At 35.0% G+C, this 22743-nt stretch overlaps 1 protein-coding gene across 2 annotated transcripts in view; it reads left to right on the top strand.

Annotated features, from left to right (window-relative positions):
* LOC131164531 (putative transferase At1g60990, chloroplastic) overlaps window positions 1-22743 on the top strand; it is a 94379-nt gene that overhangs the window by 58173 nt on the left and 13463 nt on the right. For both annotated transcript variants that reach the window (XM_058121796.1, XM_058121794.1), the window contains exons 3-9: window positions 2522-2555; window positions 3334-3407; window positions 3577-3642; window positions 3743-3807; window positions 6502-6589; window positions 6684-6749; window positions 20066-20231. In XM_058121796.1, the coding sequence (XP_057977779.1) occupies window positions 2522-2555; window positions 3334-3407; window positions 3577-3642; window positions 3743-3807; window positions 6502-6589; window positions 6684-6749; window positions 20066-20231 (559 nt within the window). The remainder of the gene's footprint in view (window positions 1-2521; window positions 2556-3333; window positions 3408-3576; window positions 3643-3742; window positions 3808-6501; window positions 6590-6683; window positions 6750-20065; window positions 20232-22743) is intronic.

Genomic DNA, 22743 nt, shown 5'->3' with positions numbered 1-22743 from the left:
TAGGTTGGTGTTTCAGCAATTCAGATGATTTCCCTCCAGCAAGAGTATGAGCAATATGAAACTTTGAGAGAGATTGAAAGATTTGATGCAAGTATGCTGTGTGATTGCTTTTATATTTGAATTCTTGGGATTAAAGGAGTATTTATAGGCATTTTAGGATTAGTTTCCTTGTTCCCCAAGTAACTTGGAGTGTCCACCAAGTTTTTATAACGTGCATATTTGAAAAACCAATTTTTGAAATTTTCCTGTTGGAATTTAAAAAATCAAAACCCATGGAGTGAGTCGGCTGACCAGGCGACTGGGTAGTGTATTTCCACAGGATCAGTCGACTGAACACGCGGCCGACACCCTTCTGTCTTCCAGAAATTAAAATCAGGAAATAGTCTGTTGGCAGGGCACTGTCAGTCGGCTGGGTGGTTTCAGTTTATTGAGTCAGTTGGCTGGACAATTAATTTTTTTGTTGTTTATTTGTCAGTCAGCTGACTAAACCCAGAGTATTTCTAGTCAGTCGGTTGACCAGTCATTTTTTAGATTTTTCATTTTTGATTTTCAAATTTAATTTTGCTCTCTTGTTTTGGTCTTTCATAAAACATTTTCTGTTAAAATAGGTCTCTAAGTCCATGTATTTCCCCTAAAGAGCTTCAACAATATTTCAAAAGATATTTAAATATTAAAGCACTTACATAAAGACTTCTAAGCTATTTGTCATTCTTAAACACTTAAGTCTTCATGCTTTGGTCTTCTTCTCGTCTTCAAGCTTTAAGATACTTTGAGCTTTTCATCGAGTTCTCTTTAATATTCATGCTCTCATTATCTTCAAGCTTTAGTCTTTGAATTCATGCCATTTTAGCTTCATATGATCATCCTTCTTTGAAATATAAGATTTTTGTACATTCTCTTTCTTAAACCCTGAAATATCATTACTCAACAAATATTTTAAGTTTTACTTTGTTTGTTAGCATCAAAATAAGATGTTAAGTGTTGTAAGGCCAAAAAGCTTCGTTGGATCAAGAGACTACTTTTTGAACTAGGTTTCACCTCTACTTCAGAAATGGATCTCTTTTGTGACAACAAGCTTATATTGCAATATCCCATGATCCAATTCAACATGACCGTACAAAACATGTGGAAGTGGATCGACATTTTATCAAGGAAAACCTTGAAGCAAAAATTATTCGATTTCCATTTGTGAAGTTCGAAGACCAACTAGCATACTCACAAAGGTGGTATCAAGCAAGGAGTTTCACAACTCACTCAACAAGTTGTGCATCAATGACTTGTATGCATCAACTTGAGGGGGAGTGTTGGCGTGAGCTGTGAAAAAATAATTTTGGAAAGATAGCTGGAGATGCAAATGCCCATTACTGCTGTGATATTTGTATTACCAAAATAGGATTAGAAATTCTCTATTTAAATGTATATTTTTCAATGTAAAAAAAAGTGAGAGAAATAGAAATCATTCTCTGCAGAATTAACTGCAGAGTTGACAGTTTACTGGGGTTGTTGTGATCTTGGGGTTGTGGAAATTGATCTTTACAAAGTGCTATTGTAGTCTTTTGACTTAATTTGCAGGGTTTTAGGTCTTTTGGCAATTTGAGTTGCTTCCTGTATGATGTGCTTTACTTAAACAGGCCTAAGTAGGCTATTACAAAGAATAGGAGGAAGTAATAGGCATTAGGCCTGTAGTTAGGTGGTGTATTTTTCTTGCTATAGTCATCTCATGGACTAAGTAAAACACTTATGCCATGAAGCCATGTGCTTCAACCATATTTTAGGGCTTGTTTTTGGCTGCTTTGGATTAGTAGTCATTCTACAAAATAAGATTAATTCTAGTACGTACAAAATTTTAGTTGGAAGTGGTCTTATCTGGTTTGTAGGAAGCTTTAATGACCTACCTTCCTCCAATTTTAGAATCAAAATCAATATCTAAACTGTACGATTGTTATTTATCAAGTCATTGATGATACCCTAAAAATAAAAATCTGCATTATGGAACCACTTAATTAAAAGATACTCCCCCCAACCCCAAAAAAAAAAAAAAAATGTTTGTGTATTTGCATATTCTTTTTCAATATAACAGAAAATTTCTTTGCATGTAACCCATCATTATGCTTGTAGATTTTTCCTCCTGGTGAATACAATGTGAATGAAAATTTAAATTTAGATAAATATGAACAGGCCTTGTTCAGTAGGAAAATGACAATGTAAGATCCTTATGAAGTTCTTTCCAATGCGTACTTTTGGTTCCACATGAAGGACTCCTGGCGAGAGTTGTAATCGTTTTGATCTTCCAGGCATTGTACATAAATCTCAAAAGTTGAGGTTTATATCATTATTTTAGTTGCTTTTCCATCTGCTTAAAGTGAGATCTTATTTTTTTTATGAGATTGGATAGTATTTGAATTATAATTATTTATTGGGCTTGCAGCCTTGATCATATTAAATGTGGTTGATGTTTATTATTTCGTTATATCTATTTGTTTCCTGGTTTGAAATCTTCTTGTGGAATTTGCTGTTGCAGGTTGCGGACCTCTCACATTTTGGCCGGATTCGAGGTACATTTTATTGAATTTTATATAAATGATCAGTATCTAGCCTCTACAATATCCTAATCTTGTTCTAGCAAGTAGAAATACATTTTCTAACAGTGCTTCTTACTCCAAAATAAAGGTAAAATTGGAATATTGGGTGGGGTGTTCATGGGTTGAATGATTCAATTATTGAAGCCAACTGAACGACTTTTGACAAAGTTAGAATTTGGCAATGGAAAAGAGCCCTGTAATCAGAATATATACTCTTCTGTCACTGACCGAGTTTCTGTTATGCTTATGAATGACATGAAAAATGTGGATTTATTCTGGCTTTTTCTGCATCGGGAAAATAGAATCCTGTATCCAAGTAGTTGGGAATAAGAATAATAGTTGGAACAAATAGCTGTTTTTATTGTTTTAAAAAAAGTTAGTTCGTTAATGCCCTAAAGGCGTTACGTTTAAAAATATTAAACCTGGGTTGATGCATCCATTTTCGAGGTTTAGTGTTTCAATAGCAATTTGTATGTAAAGCTAGTTACATGGTTCGTAATTTCCATAATGATGTTCTTAAGCGCATGAATGTTTACTTGAGAAACTGGCACATTACTGATCCAAAATTTTTCTCTTTTGTTGCCTATGCATCCAGCTACTCTAGAAAGTTCCAGTGCATTTTGTCTTTGCATGTTTGAGGTTTTCCAATTACATCTATATTAAGTCTGCATAGAATTTGGTGGTTGAACATGAAGATTTGTTGCTGTTTATTTCTGTCTTGTAAAAAAAATGTTCTTCGATGGGCATGAAGTCAGTGGAGAAGATCGTGTTCAATTTCTTCACAACCAAAGTACGGCAAATTTTGAATGTCTTCGTGAAGGACAGGTAAATTCTGGAAGGATGAAGCACTGATTAATTTTACTCATTAAAACTGGAAAGCACGAGTGTTTGTAGGGTTAACTGGATGAAGCGCTGATTAAATTTACTCATTAAAACTGGAAAGCATGAGTATTTGTAGGGTTAACTAATGGGATTATATGATTGAAATGTATAGGGATGTGACACTGTGTTTGGTACAGCAACAGCACGGACGATAGATATTGCTCATGCATGGGTTATGGTTGTCTTCTGCCATACTTATTGTATTGTCAGATTTTCTACATTTCTGGTCATCTCAGAGCTTTTATTAATTAGTCTTGTCTTTCAATCACTTTTTGCAGAAAAATGCCATTACACTGGTGATTTCACCGGAGACCTGTGACACCATAGCCAATATGCTTACAAAGTAAGTGAGCCTTGTTCTAGTGGATTTTTTTATTGATTTTCCTCAAAGTTTTGTAAGATGATATAATTTTGCTCCAAATTCTAACTTGCTATGGAATCCATCATTGACTTGTTGGATCAAACGTTTAATTTGAACTCTTAAAATCACAGCTTTGGAGAGATATGTTTCCAAATCCCATCATATTTCCACTCTGGCCTTTGATTCTGAGATGTCTACATCTAAAATCCTAGCAGCAAGTGCATTATAATCTTGATTCAACAGGGGAGCAATTACATTCAATTTGGTGGGTAGGCTCAAGGAGATTGAAGTCCATGCATCTCCAATCCCCCCCAATCATCACTGACATCATCTATCATTACAGCACTACCTGTTACTGGCTATTGTCGTAGTGACATGAACTGCCTTATTGACATTCGACAGTTAAAAGGAAAAATAGCATTCTCCTCAGCTATTTATGGCCATGAAAATTAAAATAAAGCACAGATGCTTTTGTTGCACAAAAATTCAAAACTTGCATTCTCCTCTCCAGTATAGATTATAGTGGTTAATTTTTTTTTAAAAGACATTTTCATATCCAATGATTTGTGAAGGTGTTCTGTTAATATTTGGTTATTTATTGAGCTGAAATTCATTCATGGGCAAGTTCGAGACATCAATGTATGCGTACAAAGTTTTAAAATTTTCTATGGTTCAAAAACTAGTCCTTGTTGAGTTGAGGTACAATTGTAATTGACGCCAAACAAAATTGGAAAATGAAGATCTAAGAAACATGATGTCTATAAAAATGTAGCTGAAATGAAGATGTTGGCAGAGATGCATGACAAGGTAAAATGAAATTTTAAAAGAATGCATCCATGATAAGCTGGAGTGTAGCTGAAATGAAGATCTTGGCAGAGATGCATGACAAGGTAAAATGAAATTTTCTAAAAAATGCATCCATGATAAGCTGGAGGTAGATCCATGATGCAAGTCAATGTAGGGATATAAGAAAAACTCAAAAATAAAAACTGAGATTTCAGAATAGTGTTTAAGAAACCTTCTTCTTTGACTCAAGTAACTATTAAATCCATAAAATAATAGAGATATGACTACTGAATTTTAGTTCAGCAAATACAACAACTTCTGTGCACAACAGCAACTTGTCTCAAATTGGTAGCTGTTTTGGCACTGTTTCAGAATGGTAACAGTGGCTTTCTGCTAGCTTCTCGAGCCTTTAGCTGTGATGGAGGGTTTGGTAGGCACTGCGGGGTCAAATTCTCAAAAACCTAGCCTCCAAATATTCACAAACCTAGCTGGTCTGGAGCTGAGCTCTGGAGGGAAATCTTTTCAAAGATAAATGCTGAAAAACCACTCTGGAAAAGTTACTGAAGACTCCTAGTTATGTTAGGCCTAAAGCTTGCTAGAGAAGCCAAGTCCTATTTTGCACATAACCCCCTCTAAAAGGCATTTATCTTCTGTAGCCGCACCAAAAATAAATCCCTTTACAAAATTATCCCCTGAATATTACTACAAAAGACCCTCAAAGCTAATTTGATCAAAATGAACTCTAAAGTGTAGAAATTACAAAAAATGCCTGTAGCACTGATAAATAGAAACACTTGACATGAGCAGAAAATTTAATAAAGACTGCTGAATTGCGTCAATCCAGCTTCAGACAAGATTGTTGGTCATGATGGTTTGAACATGTAGAAGGACCAAAAGTGAGGATGCTAGTCTGGAAGAGTGTTTCAATTTATATTGAGGATGCTAAAAGAACAAAAGTGAGGCAGGAAAGATTTGTGTTTGGGGTTGCATGAACCATGGTCTTAAATTTCTACAAAATTGTGAAAATTTTCACTTTTCACATCCCTTGAAATTGAAATGGCAGTTAAAATTTTTCATTTGACAAAATTCCCATTGAAATTTCTGCGAATCATTTGAAATTTATCGAAATCCCAAAAATTTTAGTGAAATTTGTTGAAATTTTAGCTACAGATGAAATTTCCTTGAGATTTAAATTTTAGATTCGAAACCCAAAACCAAATTTCTCTTAATTTGTCCTCCTTTCCTATTGAAACTAAGTATTATTCAAGAAGGTCAAACTTTTGAAATTATAAGAAGACTTAAAACTTAGATATTAGCTACAACAATTTATTAGACCATTTATGTCTAAATTATGTTTATTTGTATAGCAAATAATGTTTACTTGATTCGTTAATTTCATTTATATCAATTGAATATGTTTAGTATGAATTATTATATTACAGTTATTGCCCCTTAACCTGTCCTTAATGTATTTTATTTATAAAGTCTATTGATAGTTCAAAGTTTCACAAAAGAATCCATGTTTTACTCTTAATTTCTATAATTTTTTTAAAATTGAAATCTAAATTGACTTTGACATTGAAATTTCGATCAAAATTTCTATACTATTGAAGCCTCGAACTTTTAGTCAAAATCAAAAGTTAAAACCTTGATAGGTATGTAATGGTTTCTTAAAGAAGATATAGCTTCTGACAGAGTTGTGTGTTGAAAAATTATTTGTACGGCTTACGACAAGTAGTTAGGATTGGCTTTGTCAAGCAGAGTGGAGTTGTTGTTATTAAGGGTTGAATTTATGCTTCATATCACAAATTATTTTGATTATTTTTGTTTGCTGTTAGCCAAAAAAAAAAAGGATAGGGATTGTCTTATATCTGTTGTTATCATTTCTAGGTACATATTTTATGCTGACAAGGTTGAAATTCAAGACATCACCAAGCAAACATGCTTTTTTGTTCTAATGGGACCTAAAAGTGATCAAGTATGGAATGTGATGAAGTTTCAATGAACTTAAGATTACTTGTATTTTTTATATTATACATTTTTTGGGTTTATAATTTGTGGTCTTCAAATAGGTAATGGAGGATTTGAATCTTGATCATCTTATTGGGCAACCGTATGGCACACATCAACATTATAGTGTAAGCTTCAGAAAATGTTTTCGCTTATTTTTGGAAGAATTTTGCCTTAATTGGTTTATATATTTGTCCAAAATCTGAAATGTTAGATAAATTGCCATACTGCTTTTTTACGCATTCTTATATAACATCAATTTTTGAGAATGTTAAATTCTCAAAAATTCACTGCTTAGTCAACTCAAAATGTGCTTTCTTTGTGTATTTATGCGTTCACATTTGCATCTTCTTTATAACAAATATACTGACTTAATATCATCCTACTATGCATGGATATTATTTTTTAACTGTTGGATTTCCGGGAAACTTTCTTCTTGGTCAACATTGCTGTCAGCTTTACTAACTTCTTGATTTTAATTCTAATTGTTGAACCAAAAGAAGTTGAAATAAATTGAATACTAACAAAATTGTCATCCACTTCTAAAGCTCAGTTCCAAACTCCCCACACAACCAACAAATATTCATGTGTTTGATTGCATCTCTTCAAAAAAATAAAAAAATAAAAAATAAAGATGGAAAAAAGGAAAATGAATTTTTTCTGGAATGAGGTGTGCGGAAATAAAGTTGCAGTAGGATTGTTTCTGGGATTCTTTATAATTGTAAGGGGTATTTTTATCCTTGTTTGCTGCAGAATATTTAAAAGATTTTTTGTGAAGTCAATCGTGCAATCAGTCGTTCTATTCTGATTGATTTCTATGCTTTCTCATTAATGTTACTTATATTCTCTCTTTCTCATTTGTTTTATTACTGTTACCTGACTGGTTTGTAATGCAAGATCAGAAATGCGGTGCTAATTTGACTAGTAGAGAGGTTTATTATCACTCGATATCTATGTATGGCTGCAGGCATGTTGTTGTTTTCTTGAGCGGATGGTGTGGTATAAGTGTTCAGACCTGGATCAATTACAGGGAAGAAAAGAGAGAATTTTCTGATATGATTCTATAGTATCCGATGACTGCTATTATGGTGACTGATCTGTTCAATGAAAGGTCTGAGAGGGGTGGAGTCTGGTTTTGATAGCTATGCATGAGATCTGTGGCCAGTTGTATGTTGCTGGTGTCTCAGTAATATTTGTTGTAATTTTTTTTTTCAAAGGTTTGAGCTATTGGTTGCCGCCAGCATCCACTACTTATTTTTCTCCATTCAGTGCTTTTTTTTATAGACACTGGCTAGGTGACAGCAGATGCTGAATATTCAGAGTTTTTCCATTAAATTGACAGAAAACCTCAAATTATTTGTTCTGGTCACAAGCTGTATGGGTTTATATAAAAATGAGAGCGAAAATCCAAATACTCTGTGAGAATGCTGCCCTCCTCCAAAAAAAAAAAAAAAAATTTAAGATTATGGTTCTGGATTTGTTTGGAACACTTTGCGGCAGCAAATATCATGTTTCAGAAGACTGCAAAAGGGTGTGTGGGAGTATGTGCACTGGGCTGCCCTTTTATTTATTTATTTATTTATTTATGTTCATTTAAACAGGACGAGCAAGGGAATACTATAGTGCCTTGAAAAGTGTGTGGGAGGGATCTATGCATATCTGACTATCCGTTATTGACTGCTGTCTTGGAAAATTTGAAATGTCAGAGGGTTGACTTCCAAGTTGCCCTTACCTGGATTACTCCCAAGTTGCAGTCTCAGAACAACTCTGTTTCCTCCATTAACACTTTTATGGCTTAGTCATCTTCCAATGAAAATTGTGCAATGATAGTGGCTAATGCAGGTCACTGTAGGACTGGTTCAAATGCTTCCAATCGAGGCCGTGGTTGAGAGGGAGGATGCTGTAGAGGTAATTTTATCACGGTTCTGAACGTGGACCTCATCAATGCTCACACTACAGAGAAGAGAGTCATGCCATTGATAAATGTCGGCATACCTGTGTAAACCTGCCCAGGCTAACAAGTCTTTAGTTGAGGTCAAGTTTGGTCTGTACACAACACTCGATTATTAACATCTTGCTGCTGGATTGCATGAGTCTTCTGTTGTGTCTTATGATGAATATAACAATTTGTTGTGCATGGTTCAAAAACTACATTCTCTGCCATCTTCATCTACTTCTAGTGCTATATTCAGGTATGGTCGCACTTCAAACTCCCTATCTTCTTCAGCATAGGATACTGATTCAAGCACGTCATCCTACATGAGTGGCAGGTCTGAACTGTTTTCTTTGATTCAACACTGTTGTGCTGAAAGTTCAGCAACTCTAGTTTTTGGTCTTTGGGTTGTTTCTGCAAATGTCACACTTACTCTTTTATTTGTTCTTTATGTTCATAATTCCTATGATTTTTGTAGTTAGTCAACTAAAGAAGTCTTTTAGTTGCTCTGTGACTTTCTATCCATCATTGTCATATCCAGGGTATTGATATGATGAGGAAGATTGGTGGAAGGCATGATCTCCTATCTTGATTGTGTTGGTAGTTTCTCTATTATTGCTCCATCTACTAATTCTGGTGGTGCTTGTCCTGGTCTATCGCATGCTCATTGAGCTTATCCTTTATTCTATAAGCTTCAACAACTTTTTCTAATGTTCAAGTCTCATATCTAGCCTTCAGTGTTAAGCTTGTGAGCTTGGGATGCATTATCAAACTTCCTTTCCATCTCACATTCAGTACCCTAGCTAATCCTTATTTTCTTTAGTTGATTTGAATATGTGGGGTTCTGTATCAAAAATCAATATGCTTATCAGTATTATGTTACTTTTGTTGGTGATTTTTCAAGAATGGCTTGGTTATACTTTCTAGAAGAGCAGTCTGAGTTATTGCCCTTTGCTCAAGTTTATGATGAAATAGAAACTTAGTTTGGTATTGGAATTGAGGTCTTTTGGTCCGGTAATGCTTGAGATTTCACTTTTATTATGTTTAATTAATGGTATCATTCATCACTCATTGTATCTGTACCCTCCAACAAAATGGCGTGATCAAGAGAAAGGATAGGCATATGTTTGAAGTTGCAAGATCTTTATTATTTCACATGCAAGTGCCTAAAGGGTTTTTGGAGTGATGTTGTTCTTATAGCTCACTCTCTTATTAATAGAATGCCCTTAATTGTCCTTCGTTCCAAAATTCTATTTTTTGTTTGTACTTCCAAAGAATTTACTATTTTCAATGCCCCTAGGGACTTTGGCCTCACTTGCTTTGGGCACATTTTGACTCCTCAAAAGCATAAATTGCCTCTAATATTTTGTTTGTCATTCAAGAACTCAAAAAGGTTATAGGTGTTTTGATTGTGTCTCAGAAACACCATTGCAGATGTTGTTTTCTTTGAAGGCATCCTATGTTTTTCTGTTGAAGTTTGTGCCTTGGGTGAATTTGATCTTGATTCTTCTAGTTTTGGAACATTCTTCTTGCTCTTCTGTTGCGCCTCTTTCGCTGTTGTTCAGAATACTCATTTGGGCTCCAAAAAGGCCATTGAAAGTGTATCATTGTTGTACAAGAGGACCAGGGAGTTCTCCATTATTCCCTTCTCTATCTGATTTTACTTCAGGAGATTCTCAAATCATGGATTTAGAACTTCTCATAGCCCATGGAAAAGATACTTGCCATTGTACTTGGAAATCTTCCATTGCCTATCCAATTGCAAACTTTGTTTTTGTTGCACGTCTTCCTTCTGCTATTCGATTATTTGCTTTATTGTTGTCTTCTGTTTCTATTCCTTCCACTTATCTTGAGGCATTAACTCATTGTGGTTGGAAACAAGCTATGGATGTAGAAATGGATGCATTATAGAGTTGTGGGACATGGCAATTGACTAATCTTCCATTTGGTAAGGAGTTGGTGAGGTGTTGTTGGGTGTTTACCATAAAATATCATCATAATGGTATTATTGATGGCCTAAAAGCTGCATTAGTTGCTGAGGGTGTGGTTATTTCACAGGAGTGGACTGGGCTTGATAGAATTGGACTATACTAGATGTGATAGTTATTCTAAGTTCCTAACCTGCTATGTATGAAGGATAGGATAATTGTACCATATGTTATATATCATTTGCAGGATAGGACTGGCTAGACTTTGAAATGACAAAATGATGTCAGAAATTTAGAAATAGATAAATTTCATTCTTTTCTGGCTTAATTTTCAAATTGGCATAGAAAATTAGAAATTTTAAAAAAAGTCATTGTAAAATTCCCTGCTATAATTCCTGCAGCCCATGATGGCAAGTTCCAACCTCCAGCGTCTTTATCTTGTTGTATTCTTGCTTTTGTCACACCAAAAACATGGGCTATGTGTTGACTGTTTTGAGACCTTTTCTATAGTAGCTTGCCTTAGTTTTATGCAGGTTTTGATTTCTATTACTGTGATTCATAATTGGCCATTATTTCTACTAGATGTCAAAATGCCTTCTTTTTTGGGTGAGGAAGTTTTATGGTGCAACCTCCTAGGTATATTGCAAAAATAGTTTGTAGATTGCAAAGGCAATTTATAGTAAAAAAATACTCCCTCCATTGGTTGTCTGTAAATATGGATTTAAGCAACGTTATTATGAACATTCAGTTTTGACAGGGACACTGGCAATGTTGTTTTAGTTAGTGGAGATGATTTGCCAAGTATTGAAGAACTGAAGTTGCATTTACAGGCATTCTTTTTAAAGAGGATTTGGGTGTGCCCAAATATTTTGGGGGTATTGAGGTAGAAGTGGAGGGGATTAGCCAATTTGAACACAAGTATGCACCAGACTTAAGGGACAAGAATTTGAGCTAAAGGCTCCTTAAACATTTGATATCACCAATCTATGTAATGGGACTAGTTTGAGTACCAAAACGGAGAGCTTGCCTAGGAATCAAGAATGAAAACAAAAACGACGATAACAGTCACACCTCAAGTTCCACATGGTGGGGTTGGCTACATGCCTCTTCCGCCATTTCATATGATCTAGGGCAGTATTCTTTGACAGTTGGAGGGCAGTCAGACCCTCACTAACCTTCTCAGTTCAACTTATTATAGGTCTACCTCTTCCCCTCTTATTATTGGTAACAGATTAGCTCACTCCTCCTCACTTGTGTTCTATTTTGCCTAGGTTGCAAGTGCCGAAACCATCTTAACTGCCCTCCCCATATCTTATATTTTACAACTGTTATGCCAAACTTTCCAAAAATGTATTCATTCCTCGATTTATCTTTTAGAGTTGTGTACCATTCATCCACCTTAGCATTCTCATTTCGGCAACTTACACTTTTTGGATGTTTCTTAGTTGTCCAACATTATGATCCACATAGCATAGCTGTTCTTTTAGTTGTCCCATAAAACTTTCCTTCTAATTTTAAGGGGAGTTGTCCCATAAAACTTGATTGAAGCATTTCTCCATTTTACTCAACCTATAGTAATTCTGTATAATGCATTTTGTAATTTTAACTTTATTTAATTCTTGTATCAGTCATTAACTGGTATTATTGGTGCTTCCGAGACTGAGATATGCCAATATCTTAAAGGTCCCTTGAATCATGATTGTATCATATAGGGTCTGTTGGCCTAATAAGGCTTAATCTTGTTTTGATGATAACAAATCAAGGTTACTTAATGTGTGTTTAAGTTAAGTTTCAGGACTCAAGTGTTATATGGAGTCAAGTGATTCTACTTGAAGAGATACGTTGAAACTTAAGCTTAAAGCTACAAGTCATGAGGAACATGAAGTTTATTGAAGCATTGATCGAAGCTCAGATGGATAGTGAAAGCTTTATAACATGAAGACTTACGAACTTAGAGAATTTTATCTTGTTAAAGTCTCATGTGAGTACTTCAATACTCAATATTGAAGTTGAAGCTCTTGGACTCAGTATGGACTTAGAGACCTGTTTTTAAACATGGAAAATATTATGATAAGTTTTGGAACAAAACTTTGGAAAACAAAAAGTGGCTAAGGGGTCAGGCGATTGATGATAAAGCATCAGACGACTAATAGGTTACTAACTTTGTTAATAAACAAACAGAATAGGATCAGGCGACTAGTCGACTAACCTGGTACTAACTGTTCTTATGCGCTATTTTTAAAGAGCTCAGGCGACTAACCCTATGGCTTAGTCGACTGATGTCTGTGTTTTAAACTTTTAACAGCGCAGATTTTGTTTCTAAATTTGAATGATTGGGTTTCCAAACTTAGAGAAAACTTGGGAAAAACGGTAAGTAACTTTTTTGCTCTATATATAGATTTTATTTTCGCAAATTAGGTTATTTGTATACTCACATACGAATTCAAAATTTGTGTTATAATACTGAAACTCTTTATGAAAAGCTGCTGTGAGTTTTGCTGAATACTTTCATGAAAATCTGATTTGTTCTTCTGAAATTCATACTTTACAATCAGATTACTGGTGATACAATTTTGAGCTTCATCTCTTTATTGATTTATTGAAGTTTATTGTGCTCTAATGTGTACAAATTCTGCTCTGTTGAAGAGTATATTTCTTGTACATACAAACTTGTTTTTCTTGTTGTTTTATTGACGGTTCGGGGCTTTGAATCGTTGCCTAGCGAGAGGGTTGTTCTCGTTAGAGAGGGATCTCCACCTTGAACGGAGAGAGGGGCACTTCACCTGGTAACGAAGTGGAAAGGAAAATCCTCTAAGTGGGTTGCTTGAGGCAAGGACGTATGCTGCTGGCTGAACCTTGTAAAAAATCTTGTGTTCGATCTTCTTCTTACCTATCTCTTTAATTTTTGCAAGTAATAATCTGCGTGTATGTTTTTATATTCATTGAGAACTTGCTGAATATTGGGAACTTGCTGAATATTTGAGATTGATTGAGATTGAACCAAGTTATTATCTTGAAGGTTGGCTTATATTGTTGGATTAAAAATTAAATAAGCATTAATATCTGATTTCAGGTGTAAAATCGCTGAGGTAAAGTATTTGTAATTGATCATTTAATTGAAGTATAAGCCAAGTTGTATTATTGAATTTGAGTCTTGAAGAGATCATTGACCATTGCTGAAAATCAGATTCTGGTATTTGATAAACTGAATTAATTGAAGTTTAAGTTTGGTTTATACTTTCAGATTTCATATTCATATCAGGATTGCTAATGGTATAGTACGGTCGCTGATTAGCTCATTGTGATTGTGTGATTGTGGCGATCTAAATTAAGAGGGTATAACTAAACTGAAATTCCACTAAGAAATTTTTAAATACCCAATTCACCCCCCTCTTAGGAATACATCTTTAATTTCAATTGGTATTAGAGAGTAGGTTGTAGTAAAGCCTAACAAGTAGCTACACAAAGATCCTTATGGCACGCATAGGTGTTTCCGCTTTTGGTGAAGGCTAATCTTCATCTGGACCTCCTATTTTCTATGGTGTAAATTACACCTTTTGGAAACAACGTATGAGGATATTCTTCCAAACTATGGATTTGAAGGGCTGGAAAGTAGTTACCCATGGTGACTCTATTCCCACTAAGAATGTAGGTAATAAGGAAATTCCTAAAGAAGAAAAAGAAGTGAATGACACTGATATGAGGCTGCTTTAGATGAATTCAGGTGCAATGAATGCACTATATTGTGCCTTAGATGATTCAATAGAATAATGGGACGTTAATCAGCTAGAGAAATCTGGGATAAGCTTGAAGTAACCTATGAAGGAACTGTTGATGCGAGGGATAGTAGGATTGACATGCTCACAAGTGAGTATGAGGCTTTTAGGATGAATCTTGAGGAGTCTATTACTAGTATGTCTACTAGGTTCACCCACATAATTAATTCTCTAAATGCACTAGGTAAGAACTACTCTACCTACGAGATGATTAGGAAAATCCTTAGAGAACTACCTTCTATTTGGGAACCTAAGGCCACTGCCATAAGTGAAGGCAGAAACCTAAAGAATACTTCCCTAGATGAACTTATAGGATCGCTTCTCACGTATGAGATGACGATAAATGAAAGAACCACTGAAGGTAGTAAACAAAAGAAATCAATAGCTCTTAAAGCCTCAAAGGAAAGCTCAAGTGACGAAGAGGACAATGAGTTGGACGATGATGACTTTGCCCTATTCACTAGATGATTAGGCAAATTCTTCAAAAAGAATAAAAGATTTTCTAAAAAATTTAGAGGGCTAAAAACTGACAAGGGTGAAACAAGCAAGAAAGAAACAAACGATGAACCCCCGACTTGCTATAACTGTAAAAAGGTAGGACATATAAAACTTGATTGTCCATAGCTCAAGAAAGACGCCAAGAAGAAGAAAAGGAAAGCAATGAAAGCAACGACTTGGGACGACTCCAGCTCAAGTAGCTCGGAAAGTGAATCAAGTGATCAAGGCGTAGCAAACTTGTGCTTCATGGCTAGAGACGACGAGGTAAATTCTTATTCAACCTCACCCGAAGAATCTAGTGATGAATCTTGTAATGACTCATGTGAGAGCATGCCTTCGTATAATGAAATTCAAGTTGAATTATTCTCATTGCATAAGAGGTTCACAAAAGCGTCCAAGAGAAACATCACACTAAAAGAACAAAATGAAATGTTAATGAACCAACTAGAGTAATCAAAATCAGCTGAAAAAGAAAAAGACTCAGTTATTGATGAACTTGAGAGTAAATAAATCAGATGGCTAAAGAACTAGTAAAGCTGCAAGCAAATTGTAAAGGGATAAAGACACATAAATGCTTTGTCTTGAAAGTAAAATTGAGGATCTAACTAAAATCATTTACAATTTTACTAGAGGAAAGGAGAATTTTGATAAACTGGTTGGATCACAAAGAATGTCTTTGGATAAGGAAGGCATAGCATTCAATGGAGTTCAAAACATTATGCAAGCACATCTTCAACCAATGCATCTGAACACACTACGTGTTTCCTATGTAAGGAGAAGGGACGCATAAAGTTTGAATGTCCATTCAAGAGAAAGAATGTCAAAACCACAAAAGTATGGAGAGTTAAAAATGAAATTATAACAAACTCAAAAAGACCTAAGAAGGTTTGGGTACCAAAAGTAACATCTTGAATTCTTTTATGTAGGTATGCTTTAGGTCCACCCCGTCAAAATACAAATGGTACTTGGATAGTGGATGCTCAAGGCATATGACTGGAGACAAGTCCAAGTTTACCTCGTCGACACTAAAGGATGGTGGACATGTCACCTTCAGAGACAATGCTAAAGGCAGAATTGTTGGCATTGGTAAAGTCGGTAAGGAACCAACAACAAAACAACAAAACCAAGCCTTAGTCCCACTAGGTGGGGTTGGTTATATGAATCCTTAGTCCCACTACGAAGGCATGCTCTCACATGAGTCATGCAAGATTCATAACTAGATTCTTTAGGTGAGGTTGAATATGATTTACCTCGTTGTCTCTCGCCATGAAGCACAAGTTTGCTACATCTTGATCACTTGATTCACTTTCTAAGCTACTTGAGCTGGAATCATCCCAAATTGTTGCTTTCATTGCTTTCTTTTTCTTCTTCTTGGTGTCTTTCTTGAGTTGTGGACAATCAGACTTTATATGTCCTACCTTTTTACAGTTATAGCAAGACGGGGGTTCATTGTTTGTTTCTTTCTTGCTTGTTTCACCCTTGTTAGTTTTTGACCCTCTAAATTTTCTAGCAAATCTTTTATTCTTTTTGAAGAATTTGCCTAGTGGTCTAGTGAATAGGGCTAAGTCATCATTGTCCATCTCATTGTCCTCTTCGTCACTTGAGCTTTCCTTTGAGGCTTTAAGAGCTATTGATTTCTTTTGTTTACTACCTTCAGTGGTTCTTTCATTCATTGTCATCTCATATGTGAGAAGCGATCCTATAAGTTCATCTAGGAAGTATTCTTCAGGTTTCTGCCTTCACTTATGGCAGTGGCCTTAGGTTCCCGAATAGGAGGAAGTCCTCTAATGATTTTCCTAATCATCTCGTAGGTAAATTAGTTACAAGTGCTTTTCAAATTATATGAAAAAAAAAAAACTTACAGTAACATTTTATTTAACCATTCATGTCTAAACTATCATTATTTGTGTACTAAATAATATTTAAATGATTTATGAATTTCATTTGTATTAACTGAATATGTTTAATGTACATAATCTTACAAATATGTTTGATACACATACTATTATACAAGTTTTCCACCTCCTACAAAACATAGATGTATTTAATTTGTAATATATTAGTCCTAAAACTTATATTATTATTTTTGTTAACCATTTCTAAAGTTTCACAAAGAATTCCATGCTTTATAACTAATTTCTGTTATTTTTTCAAATCGAAATCGAAATCGAAATTCCCGTTGAAATTTCCGTACTTTTGGAGCTTCGAAATTTGAGTCGAAATCGAAATTTAAGACCTTGAGTAGCTCTATACCGTAAGTATAACTTGAGAGAATATTTGTTAGAATCTTATGATTCAAGATTTGAAATGTACGATTTGTATCAATTTCATATCAAATCAATTTGAATCTTATATTTAATCAAAAAACAATCTAACTATTGCTGAATGTATCAATTCGCTCCCCATATCTATTGGATCCATCTGATTCATTCACATGATTCAGAACCTGTCAAATCCGACTGGTTTAAAACTCCAAAAACAGCCTTTCTTTTTTTATTGCCTTTTTCACATTATTTCATTCCATTCTTTCTCTACATCAGTTTTGTGCTGAGAAAGAGGAGAAAACAGAATTTTAGGTCCTTCGTGTCTTCACATAACCATTCACTCTTGGAGGAGTATAATGTTCTACCCTTGATAAGAAGGGGAAGAACACTAGTTGGCTAAGGTGGTAATCCCGTTTCACTATGTTATTAAGATTCTAGTGTTGGTATTTTTTCGTAGTTTGTTCAATTATTTATTAGTTTTTTGCTTTAACTTTCAGGTTTTTTTTTTTTTTTTTTAATTTGAGAAAGCATGTGCAAAAAATATGATTTTTTTATTGTTGATAAATGCCGAAAGTTCAATTCTTTATTATTTTTCTTGATTCCTTACCTTAAACAACATAAAGTTAAGTTTCTATTAATTTTTCTTGACTGCTTCTCTGAACTTCTTATTGTTTAGAGAAAGCATACTCATGAAATATGAATATTTTATTGCTAAAATTTAAATGTATTTCACTATTTTGTTTGTGTTGTTACATTGCCATTTTGAATCAGTTTTGGAAATTTAGAGCCAATCTTATTATTTGGCTTGATTCGCAGTTCCCATTTCCCATAATTGGGATTTCAATTCATGATTTAAATCTCAATTTGACAACTATGCATGATAGATTGAATATTTCTTCACGAAGATGGCTAAAAGCTCGTAAAAAAAATACAATTACATAGCCATCATCAGGAAACCCAGACTCACCTCACTGTATTTTCAGGAATTAACAATGCTGACGTCAGCCCTATTCTTGGTCAGTCACCTTTCTTTGTGTCAGCTGCTATTAGATGATCATCCTCTCATCTCCCTTAATAGGCTGGGCTATTATCAAGTGATCCTCCTCAACTTTGTTCGCTATATCAATTTTCCCCCAAGTATTATAAGGATCTTGAACTTTTGTTAGAGATCAAATAGGATTTTCATTTAAAATCATTGTTATACCTATGAATCACACCTGACTAACTATGAGAAGAAATATTTGACCTAAGGTTTCATCTCAGAAGCCATTATATTCCATTTTTAATCTTCTTTGGTAAGCAGTGGGGTGAAATAAAGAATACGGTAGGTTTAGAGGAAAGTATCATTCACAGGTGGACTTGCTGCACTATTTAAATTTATCAAAATTTAAATTATTGTTGGATGGACTGGTTGGTTGCTCCTTTATGACCAGTTGGTCTTGGGTTTGAGTCCAAAAAAACGGTCTTTCTGCATAAAAGCAGGGGTAAGGCATACATTAGGACCACCCCCCACTCCCCACCATCTCAAAGCAGGGAGCCTTGTGGCCCCGCCTTTTTCTTAAAAAAACTATTGTTGGATGGAAGGTCTTGATTGACACAAGAAGAAATTTAAGGTCCTAATTGATTGATTTTAAAACACATGGGCAGACTGATGTAGTGACCAAAGGTTTAGGGGGTGATCCAATAATAACCCTTGTTGACTAGAATGAAGCGGTTTGATAAATAATGAAGGAACAATCCTATACTAATAACATAAGGACTCCAAATAAATTGAGGGATGTCATGGACATCTAAAACAAATGTGACTTTCACGATTTCCGAACCACTTGTACACACCCTCTATGACTCTGTTCTAGATCTATTCCTCCTTTATTTTTAGTGTCATGGCCCATCAAAATTTGTATAAAGAAAGAAAAACAGAAAAAGAAAAGATAATAAATGAAAACAAGTTTACCACATTACTATTTTATGGACCTATCCTTTGCCATGGTCTAAATTAACACATATTATTTGATTAAAAAAAGAAGAAGAGATAACTACTATATAATAATAACGTAATGACTCCAACAGATATATTGGAGCATGTTATAGACAGTCAATGCAGATGCAGTTATCACGATTTGTAAATCACTTATTCATACCATCTAATTCTGTCTTTGAGATCTAATTATTATTTATCTTGACAGTCCCTGCCCCTGTCAAAAGTTGGAAGAAAAAGAATTAAAAGAGGAGTGAAAATAAATAAAAATAAACTTACCATTTTGCAATTTTATGGACCTATGTTTTGCCTTTATCTAAATTAAACAGATTATTTGATTTAAAAAAAAAAATAGAGGATATGATATTTCATAATGATCCATATCAATATATCGTGCAGGCCGCTGTTCTATGTTGTCTACCAGCTGCCTAATGCAGTCCACCTCCTTTACTCAAGCTTGAGATTCATGGAAAGAGTTTTTTTTTTTTTCGCTTGTAGACTAATGAAAAGAGTTAAAACACAAAATGTAACACAGGCAGAGTTAAAAAATAAAGGACTTTACCATATTACAATTTTTAAGACACGTCTTTAGTCTTTTCTGCGTACATTGTGACCTGTTGGTCATGGGTTAGAGTCAAGGAAACTGTCTCTGCGCATAAAAGCTGGATAAGGCTACATATACTGTGATGATCCTCCCCTACCCTTGCAAAACGAGGAGCCTTGTGGCCCAGGGATGCCCCTTTTTTTGACTTTAGTGTTTTCTAAGTCAATACTGGCTATTCATTTTTTTTTTCCATGAAGGCAAACCAATTTCCAATTGCCTTCATTTCATTGTTAACATTTTCGTATTCACTTGTTTCCATAATTCCATTGCACAATTAGGTACTTCGTCTCCCTTCCAGGGGTGCACCCTAAATGAAATGGCAAAAATAAAGCATGTTATAGAAGTAAGGCTGCAGATTCTGATAGTTTTGGAAATCAAAAGTACTAAACCGAGATAAAATCTAATATAGCATTCTTACAATTTTTTTCTAGAGAAGCATAATCAGAACCCTTGTTCATTTCAGGTAAATGGAATGCCAATAACTGTTGGGGTAGGAAATATAATCACTGACAAGGGCTTTTCACTATTGATGTCGCCAACAGCTGCTGGATCAGTGTGGAGAACTCTTCTAAACCAGGGTGCTATCGCAATGGGTTCTAATGCATGGGAAAAACTAAGAATTTTCCAAGGTTAAAAACTCTTTCCTAGTGCCTTGTTTTTAGTATCTTCATTCCTTAAATGCCATTATATTTGCATTCATGATTCTATGCAAATTTTTTGTTAGAAGAGAATATGTCATTTCAATAATTATGTGATGTGAGTGGGGGTACTTTTGACCTTCATGTCGTATTATTATTAATATATTAATTGTATATATAAAGGGAGCAGACTTTGAGATGTACATAAGCTCTAAGGGATAGCTGACAGGGTCTTCTCCCTCCAATCTCTTCCTTTTCTTTTCTTCTCCCTCTCTAGCCCTAAATGCTGTATTTCGCTCATTGAAACTTCAATTTATTTAAGATTTGCAACTTGGTACAGAGCACTAAACTTCTCAAAACCTGATTAATTCCTTTCTTCCTTTCTCCCATACCAACTCTTAAAATAGAGACTTCTTTTCTAGTTTGACTGTCATTTAGGGTTTTGTTTCTTTCTCTTCTCAACCTTGGGCAACTCTTGTGGGTGGTTGCCTTGTGATAGTTTGCGACATAAAGATGGCCACATATTGTTTCTTGTGGACTGCTGTTTCTGTTCAGATTCTTCCTTTGATTAGCTGTTGAGCGATGATGCTGTGAGTGTACATGACCTCCTGGTAATGCTTGCTTATGCTTCTAGCTGCTGCCAGATTATTTATTGAGTGCCTGCTCTACTGATCAAGTGCATGTGACCTAGTTGTGGTCTGCTATGATCTGTGTATTCAAAGCCAACTTTGGCAGTATTATTGAGAGATTATTTATGTCTTTGATTCTTCCTTATTTGTTGGAACTTCAGTTCTGTGGTCGTAGCTGCCTCTTGAAGTTCTGGAGTGCTGTTGTGTGCTAGTGTGTGCTGCCTAATTCTAACGTTCATTCTTAGTATTGATGCATGCTGATTGTGGTGTGCTGATTGTGCTTCTGATGGCCTTTATAGAGAGAACTTCTGCTGATTTTGTTAACATGCAATCACAGTCATCAAATTGGTTGGATCCTCCCTGGTCTTGGGCAATGCGAGTGTATTTTAATGCAGAAGGGAATTCTTGAGTATCTGCTGCACTTTCCTCCATCTCCAGCTCCAGGATTATGAATATTGGATGAAAGAAAATGATATTGCTTGTAAGGTTCTGGAATAACATTGGACCACTGAATTGCTGCAAAAGTAATGTTTCATCCAAAACCATATGAGATGCTCTTTGTGAAAAAATCACATAAGATAGAAATCAACACTCTTTTTTTTTTACCTGAATGACAAGTCCTTCAAATATGTCCAAGAAGGTATGTCCATGAGTGAGTATTATAAGACTTTGAAGAGTCTATGGGGGAAGCTCAATATCTATGAACAATTAGTTCCAACTTTGAGATGACAAGAAGCAAGGAGCAAAGTTCTTGATGAAAAATTTTTTATTCGGGTTCAATCTTAAGCTTCAACCTGTCCATAATCAAATTATTGCTGATGAGTCTATATCATCCATGAATGAAGCATATTCTATATTTCAACTAATCACCAAAGATGGCTCATAGTCTTCCTCTCAAGTTTCTTCCCATGATAGCGCAGCCATGGTTGGCATTGCCTTAAACCATGGTGATGAATGGAAGATGAGGATAAGGTTTGGATGGCGGTTGAAGCAGAGGTGGTGTAGTTCGTTGTGGCAACTCTCACATTTGCACACATTGGCATAAGGAAAACCGTACTAAAATTGTTGTGGGGATCTCTATGAGAAACTAACTTGGGCTAATAAGCCTTTTGAGGGTTATTCAATTTGAGACACTTCGAGTGCAATAGGCCACTCCACTGGGGAGTTGAGTACATCATTTGTGTCCTAAGAGAAGTATAGTAATCTTGTCTGCATTGTTCAACTACTACAAACTTAGCCTTCTCTACAACTGGTGCTATTGTTGTCCATTTCGGTGCAATGGGATTCTTGTCTCTTCATCCTCCTTGCCCTGAGTTGCTAATTATGGTGGCTCCTCTTATATGACACAGCCATAATTTTTTTCAATCCTTGAAACCCACTACTTATCACTCTCTTTCTAATGGTTTAGTTTCTTTAGTTTTTGGTTGTAGCTCCATTCTATTTCTCTTTTATCCATATTATATGTATCTAATTTCTCTTGAACAAGTTATCAATTAGTAAATTAACTAAATATCATGACTACTTTGTGACCTTCCCTTCTCATTGTGTTATTTGATATCTTTAGATAAAGAAGAGGATTGGTGGAGGGCTTCAGAAGATTGACCTGTACTATTTCGATGATGGGGGTGGTTGACCTAGTTCTTGTCATACAATTTCTTCAATTTTTGCTCATAATAATTCTCTGGATCAATGGCATGCTTGTTTGGGTCATCCATCCCTTAAAAAAATTGCAACAAGTTTTTCCCATCTTCAAGTGAACTTCTTGTCTTGAGTGTTAAAGCGCATTAGAACTTTTTTCCATCTAGAGTTCAGTCTTTTCAAATATCATTGTATTCTTTCAGATATTTGGGTTCCATTTAGAGTCAAGAATTTGA

The sequence above is a fragment of the Malania oleifera genome, chromosome 9 (genome assembly GCF_029873635.1).
Source record: "Malania oleifera isolate guangnan ecotype guangnan chromosome 9, ASM2987363v1, whole genome shotgun sequence".
NCBI lineage: Eukaryota > Viridiplantae > Streptophyta > Magnoliopsida > Santalales > Ximeniaceae > Malania > Malania oleifera.
This window is presented reverse-complemented; position numbering and strand designations above follow the sequence as displayed.